The sequence below is a fragment of the Elaeis guineensis genome, chromosome 1 (genome assembly GCF_000442705.2).
Source record: "Elaeis guineensis isolate ETL-2024a chromosome 1, EG11, whole genome shotgun sequence".
NCBI classification, from domain to species: domain Eukaryota; kingdom Viridiplantae; phylum Streptophyta; class Magnoliopsida; order Arecales; family Arecaceae; genus Elaeis; species Elaeis guineensis.
Window position 1 is genome coordinate 1533282 of NC_025993.2, and position 8190 is coordinate 1541471.

At 38.8% G+C, this 8190-nt stretch overlaps 1 protein-coding gene and 1 pseudogene across 1 annotated transcript in view; one reads left to right on the plus strand and one right to left on the minus strand.

The window, feature by feature from the left end:
• The first annotated feature begins 186 nt into the window (after positions 1-186).
• Positions 187-8190, plus strand: part of LOC105035407 (uncharacterized) — a 14378-nt gene continuing 6374 nt past the window's right edge. Inside the window, exon 1 of the mRNA XM_010910959.3 lies at positions 187-344. Within this exon, the coding sequence (XP_010909261.1) occupies positions 202-344 (143 nt within the window). The 5' untranslated portion in view covers positions 187-201. The remainder of the gene's footprint in view (positions 345-8190) is intronic.
• Positions 6187-7537, minus strand: LOC140855342 (uncharacterized; annotated as a pseudogene).

The following is an 8190-nucleotide window of genomic DNA, read 5'->3' on the forward strand; positions in this document are numbered from 1 at the left end:
TATTGGGTTTATTTTGGGTTTGGTTCAAAACTCATGTAATGGGTTAGTTGGATTTGGACTTACGTGGTGCTGTAGCTTGTTCGGCTAAGGTGGATTGATAAAAGAGAACTTCTATTGTATTGAGTAAGAGAGGTTACTTGTATTCTTTCTTGAGTGTTCTCTTTTCTTAGTATAGAGAAAAGAGATGAGAAGAGATTTTTAATGGTGATGAGTTCTCTTATTCTTCTTGCTTGTCCAAGCTTCCAAGGTTATTTGGAAGGGTTCGTAGAGCATTCCAAAGCAAGCTTCGTTGGATCGAAAGGGTACTTGGAAGGTGTAGCAAGAAGAGGGTTTTCCATTGGAAGGTAGTAAGCCCATTGTTGTTAAGTGGTAATCTCTTCCCAAATCATTTTGTTTTCTCTGTGCCTGTAGATGTAGCCCGGTAGTAGGTGAACCACGTAATTTCCTGTGTTGTGTGCTTGTGGCCTTCTCTTTGTTTCTCTTATTTCTCCATATACTTGCATATCTTGGTTGTGGGTGGTTTGATCTAATTTATTGGTTTATTAGTGAGTTGTGATCTTGTTGCATTGGTTCTACCATTGTCATTCTCTACAATTGGTATTAGAGCTTCAGATTATGATTGCAAGGTGTTTGACGAATTATCTCAATGGCTGTAAGTCGGTTAGAAGTGGAGAAATTTGATGGAAAGAGAAATTTTGAGCTTTGGAAGTTGAAAGTTCATGATTTGCTAGTACAACAAGGGTATTATAAGGCTCTACTTGGGAAGGATAAGAAGTCAGAGTTAATATCAAATGATGATTGGGAGGAGATGGACTTGAAAGCCTTAGCTATTATTCGCATGTGTTTAGCGGATGAAGTTCTCTTTAATATTATTGGAGAGAAGACGGCTTTAGGTTTATGGATGAAGTTTGAGAGCTTGTACCAAGCAAAGTTAATCACCAACCAAATTTTCTTGAAGAGAAAGTTGTACTCTTTGAGAATGAAAGAAAGTATCAAAATCTCTGAGTACTTGAATATTTTCAACGTCATCATTTGTGAGCTTGAAAGTATTGGAGAGAAAATGAAAGATGAGGATAAGGCCATACTTTTGTTATGTACATTATCGGATTCTTACGACATATTAATTACAAGTCTAAGTTGCATCAAAGAAGATTTTCTTGATATGGATACGATTTTTAGTACTTTATTAGCCGGTGAGCTTCGAAGAAAAGTTACTTTGGAGAGTTTGGAAAGTGAGACGGATGCTTTTTTGGTAAAAGGTCATCAAAGAGAATATGAAAGCACATCAAAAAATTCTTCAAAAAGTAAGTCCAAGGATAGATCAAAATCTAAAGGCCGAAATATTGGCAAAGGAGTTTGTTGGTTGTGTGGTAAAATCAGGCACTTTAAGAAAGATTGTAAAAATCGAAAGGGTTCAAATTTCAGAAAGAATATTGGTGAATCAAGTAGTGGAAAGAATGGCTCCGAGTTGAACAATGAAGTACATCAAGTAAAAGAGTCAACATCGGATGTTATTAATGATGAGGTCTTGATGGTGGGTTCAAGTTCGGCATTTCATCAAAATTAGATTCTTAATAGCGGTGCAACCCATCATATATGTCCACATCGTACATGGTTTAGCATATATGAGGCTTGTGACGATGTTACAGTTTTGATGGAAAATAACTCAAGTAGCAAGACGGTTGGAGTTGATATGGTGTGTTTGTGGATGTTTGATGGAATAGTTCGGGTGTTTGAAAATGTTCACCATATTTCAGAAAAAAAGCTTGCTTTTCCTTTCCGAATTAGATAAGAAAGGCTACAAATTCATCGAGCAAGATGGAGTTATTAGAGTTTTTAAAGGTGCAATAGTTGTCATGAAGGATATCCGAGTTGGAAATTTGTACAAACTATTAGGGAGCACGATGATGGATGAAGCTTATGTGATGGAAAATGATGACCTTCTCCTCCGATTATGGCATAGGAGGTTGGGTCAAATGAGTGAGAAGAGTATGAAGATTCTAGTAGAGAGGAAGCTTATTCCAAATGTTACTTTTGGTGATTCTGAGTTTTGCGAGCATTGTATTTATGGGAAGCATCATAAACAGAGCTACAAGGTTGGGTCTTATATAAGTAAAGGTATACATTCATATGGATGTATGAAGTTCTCCTACTACTTCATATGGTGGTTCCAATTACTTCATATCATTTATTGATGACATCTCACGAAAGGTTTGGGTTAAGTTTCTCAACTCGATGGTTCAGACATTTGAAGCATTCAAGCATTTTATGGTCAAAGTAGAGAATCTCATCGGGCGTCACATTAAAGTTCTTTGATCGGATAATGGTTTGGAATATAAATTTAAAGAGTTTGAACTTTTTTGCAAGGAGAAAGGTATCTTGAGGCACTACACTAACCTCTATAATCCATAACAAAATGGAGCTGCGAAAAGGATGAACCGTACATTGATGGAGGGAGTTTGTAGTATGTTGAGCAATGCCGGTTTAGAGCACGAGTTATGGGCCGAGGCCTTGTCTATGGTATGTTATCTTATCAATCACTCACTTTTCATGGCACTTGATAGAAAGACACAGGAGGAGGTATAGTTTGGAACTCCGTGTGATTATTTTAATTTAAAATTTTTTGATTGTCATGCTTATGCATTGGTTCCTAGTTATCAAAAAATAAAATTAGATCCAAAATCAAGGAAGTGTATTTTTGTTGGCTATACAAAAGGCGTGAAAAGATTTCGGTTATGGGATTCGGTGGGCTGCAAAATTATCACAACATGTGATATGCACTTTGATGAATCAAATATGTTGAGAAGAGGCATGAAAAATGAAAGTAAAGAGAAGGAAGAAATCTGACATGAGACTTAAGATTTTCAACTTTCATCTACAAGTTATGCATCAAATGAAGGTGTTGAATTGGAGAATGCACCTGTTGAGTTTGGTGAGGTTGAAGAGCAAGTTGAGTAAGATTTCAATGAGGAGGAGAGTTCTCATGAAGGTAGAGAAGTATATGATATGTCTCGGCATTCAATAAGAGAGCGGCGCACACCTACATATCTAAAGAATTTTGTGGATCTAAGTACACTTCGAATAGTAATTACGGAGGAAGAACCATATGCATTTCAAGAGGCCATTAATGCTACCGATGCAAACCATTGGAAAGAGGCTATGGAGGAGAACATGATGGCACTTTATAAAAGTCAAACATGAGATTTGGTGAATTTACCAAAGGGCCGAAAAGTGATTGGTTGCAAGTGGGTGTATAAAATAAAAGAGGAACTGATGGGATGATCCAAAAGTATAGAGCAAGGCTAGTTGCCAAAGAATTTATACAAAAGGAAGGTATGGATTTTTTTGAAGTGTTTGCTCCCGTTGTTAAGTTGGATTCTATTTGACTTGTTCCTAGTCTTGTTGCTACTAATGACTTAGAACTTGAGCAATTAGATATGAAAACGGTATTTTTGCATGGTGATCTAGAGGAGGAGGTTTATATGCATCAACCTCAAGGCTTCATAAAAAAGGACAACGAGCATTTTGTATGTAAGCTCCATAAGTCGTTATATGGGCTTAAACAAATATCAAGACAATGGTATCGGAAGTTTGATATATTCATGTTAAGTCAGAAATTCCAAAGAAGTATGATCATTATGTCTACTTGAAGCTCTTCAAAGATGGTAACTTTTTAGTGTTAGTGTTGTATGTGGATGATACGCTTATAACATGTAAAGAAAAGGCAATAATTAAAGAGCTCAAAGAAGATTTAGGCAAGACTTTTGAAGTGAAAGATCTCGGACCGGCACGTCAAATTCTTGGTATAGAAGTTTGGCAAGATAGGCAAAATGGTACATTATCACTTTCATAAAAAGGATTTATGGAGAAATTGCTTGAAAAATTTGAGATGAGCAAAGCAAAGGCAGTGAGGACACCATTTGCATCTCACTTTAAGTTATCTTTGGAGCAATGCCCTAAGACAGAGGATGAAAAGAAGTGGATGGATCAAATTTTCTATGCTAGTATAATAAGTAGCTTGATGTTTGCTATGGTGTGCACGAGACTGGATATTGCTTATGCAGTTGACGTTGTTAGCCGGTTTATGGCAAATTCTGAAAAGATGCATTGGGAGACGGTGAAATGGGTACTTTGTTACTTGAAGGGGATTAGTGATTATCCAATCACTTGTAGCGAGAGCTCAAGTTCAATGCAAGATTATGTGGATGCAAATTTTATTGGTGATCTTGATAAGAGAAGATCGACAACGGGTTATGTATTTCAAAATGAGAATGGTCCAATTAGTTGGATGTATAAGCTTCAAGCAACGATTGCTTTATCAATCATGGAGGCCGAGTACACGGCACTAACAGAAGCAAGCAAGGAAGCGGTGTGACTTCAAGATTTGATGAAAGAGCTTGGCATGAAGATGGTTCCCATGACATTGCTATGTGATAATATGAGTGCTATATGTTTGGCAAAGAATCTAATTTATCGTAAAAGGACCAAACATATTGATGTGAAATACCATTACATCCGGGAGATCATTGAAAATGAGAAGATGAGGGTGTTGAAGGTGGGCATTCATGAGAATGTGGCCGATATGCTTACGAAGCCGGTGCAAGTAGAGAAATTGAAATGGAGCCTATCTTCTTTGGGCTTCAAGATGAAAAAAGCATAGAGGCACATGGTTGGCACGAAGATGTGGAGCATGGTGACTTTGCTATCAAGGTGGAGATTGTTAGGTTTGATAATATTAAATTTACTAATTAACTTATTAGGTTTATTTTGGATTTAGTTCAAAACTCATGTAATAGGTTAGTTGGGTTTGGACTTACTTAATGCTTTAGCTTGTTGGGCTAAGGTGGGTTGATAAAAGAGAACTTCTATTGTATTGAGCGGGAGAGGTTATTTGTATTCTCTCTTGAGTGTTCTCTTTTCTTAGTGTAGAGAAGAGAGATGAGAAGAGGTTTTTAATAGTGGTGAGTTCTCTTATTCTTCTTGCTTGTCCAAGCTTCCAAGGTTGTTTGAAAGGGTTCCTAGAGTATTCCGAAGCAGACTTCGTGGGATCAGAAAGGTGCTTAGAAGGTGTAGCAAGAAGAGGATTTTTCATTGGAAAGTAGTAAGCCCATTGTTGTTGAGTGGTAATCTCTTTCCAAACTTTTTTATAATCTCCCAAATTGATAGTGGATTTTGATCTTCTCCATGCCCGCGGATGAGCTCGGTAGTGGGTGAACCACGTAATTTTTTGTGTTGTGTTGTTGTGCTTGTGACCTTCTCTTTGGTTCTCTTATTTCTCCATATACTTGCATATCATGGTTGTGGGTGGTTTGATCTAATTCACTGGTTTATTAGTAAGTTGTCATCTTGTTGCATTGGTTCCGCCATTGTCATCCTCTACACCACACATAAACTTAACCCAAGAAGAGAGCACCGAACAAACTAAATAAAAAAGCCTAGCATAAAGCTAGTAAAATGAAGAAGAAACCAATCAGGCACTAACTCGAACCGTCAGATTCCTCCTCTTCTCAGATGAGGTCAAGGGTTCAGATCCTATCGGCTCAAGGATTCTGAACTATTGCAGGTGAGCATGGTTGACGTTCTCATGACATAATTCTGCAAAGCATGAAGTTTTATGGAGCTATTTGGTTAAGGTTATTAGTTCTCAACAAAATCAAGCAACGAGAACAGAATGTTGAATAAACAAGATAGTCCATTATGGTTCTCATTAGAGATGACTGGGTTTTGAGAAAGAAATATTGGCTTAAACTTCAAATGAAAAGCCACATGCCGATTGCCTACAGTGCAAGTTCATTAACCTCCAGTACAAGTTAAAAACCCTTGACATATTTATCGTCCAGCCGTAACATGAGGATACTGATTAGCTAGATGTATGCAAGTAAAGGATAGGAAGACTTCAACAAATCACTTGTGAATCAGAAAGTAGAAAAGCAAATAAAGTAGAAGAAACCACCTAATTATCTTGTGCTGAGAAGATCAAGCAAAAGATTCATGGAATAACCAACCATGAAGTGGCCAAATGAACCTTGAAACATATTCTAGTCATTTATTTTGTTAATGGAGCCTAGTTGAAAAAGTTGGCGATAGTCATTTATCAAGTGAATCTAGCTAATGTGTCAGTAAAATATACAACGGGACATTCAGTACGCACTTCTAGATCTTTTTAAATGTGGGATAGTTTGGCAATTATAATCCTTTAATCAAACCCAGCATTCCTTGTACATTTTTTGCTAGCAGTGCCATAGCACACCTAGTTAAGAAAAAGAGCAATAACAATTCATCCCCAAATGCTGACATCAGATCATTGGGAACAGAATTTCCAAGATTACTGCATGCATGCTGATTAGAAAGATGGTCTGTTGACCCTACATCTGATTGTGCATCAGTCATTGGATGATCCAACACCATTTGCCCATCAATTTGATGGCAATTTGATAACATCTTGAGGCGACCTATGGCTTCTGGTAATACTTCCACCTGCTCTCTGTGTTAGAACTTCACATGCTCCACTATGATTTTCAGAACAACCAGTCCATGTTGTCTTGCATTCCATACTTTATGAAATCAGCACTTGTGCAGCACTCATCCTTTTCAGGTTTTTTGTTTCCATCAAGACTCATATCTATGTTGCCAATGGATTTAAGAGATATATCAGGGACTGATGAACTGCTCTTATCCATCCTAAAAGAAGCATCATCAAAGTCTTGATGTAGAACCTGCTCGTCTCTGGGACAAGATGCAATATCAGATGCCATGTGGTCGGAAAAATCAGAATTAGTCACACAGGAAGATGAGACCATTTGATTCCTCTCCAGAAAACCTGAGATTTCGACAGGGATATTAGTTGATGTCAATACAGAATCTCTAGAAGCCACAACAGTTGCATCTGTTGGACACGCCTCAGATTGACAATTCTCACTAACTGAACTCAAGGATGAACTAGTACATCCTATGTTCTCCATTCCACTGCTGTGAAGGCACATTCCAGTGCTCCTAGGTAGTGAAATTTTCGTATGTTCATCAGCATCTGCCAAGCCTCTAACATGAGTTGAAAGAGCCTTTGATTCCTGGATGCACAGTTCATCCTTCAAGCTATTGATCTATTCTGATGGGCTAGAATTCAAATCTATATATAGATTAATTTCCTCCTCAGACATCACAAAATATTGGAGTGAAGCAGGCGCTTTTGGAGAAGTTTCATCAGAAGACACAAATCTACTTTCTCTGAAATAGTCACCAGATCTTTTATGTCTTGATGGCACTACTGTCATATTAGAAGTCCCAGTATCGGTGACAGCATGAGTTGGTAACTTCTGACCATAGCTTCTCAACTCTGAGGATTTTCGTTATCCATTATTAGAAGCAACATAGTTGTTATCACAATGTTGTGACAAGGTTGTAATATCTTGGATCTCAGCAGCAACCTGAGGTCCTGTACCCATATCACCAGGTTCAGACATAGAAGAACCAAAACCTTGGTTCCATTATTAATAGGGTAGGGGCAAACCGCATTTGCAGCAGTATTGTATGCCTGCATTGATACCTATAAACAAAAAATAAGAAAAGCTGATGCTCAAAAAATTAAGATCCCATGTACATCTTATTATCCATGAAATAAGTATCCAACAAATGATTGAAAGATCCTGACACACGTGGAGTTGAAGGCAAAGAACCTCCATGGACTAAAAGCAATAACAGATCTTCTATGAGTATAAAACAATACCTTTTCTGATGTCTGACCAATCAATTGTCTACTACCTTCCAACTGATGACCAGGATGAGAATGTAGCTGATCATCACTTTGCTTCCTATTAATCTCAGATGCCAGTTCATAGCTATCAATCCCGGAAGAATTGCTTTTCTCAAAATGCTCCTACAACATCTGTTAGGATTTGACGCCTCGAGATTCAGCCCACATTGAGCCCACAGCAAGGTTAACGGCGAAAAACGGAGTCCAACGAGACCAAGATCACCTGAAACGGAGCTCGGATGGAGGAGATACGAGCTTTTGAAGTCGGCACGAGAATCGAGACGGCGGAGGACCACCGGCGACCGGCGGCGGGCGGCAGCGGCGCGGCCGCAGGCGGCGGCGCGCGGGATGCGCGACCCAGGCCTGCGCAGGACGCGCGACCCAGGCCCACGCGGGACGCGCGACCCAGGCCCGCGGCCCCTTTGCCCCGGTCCACCGTG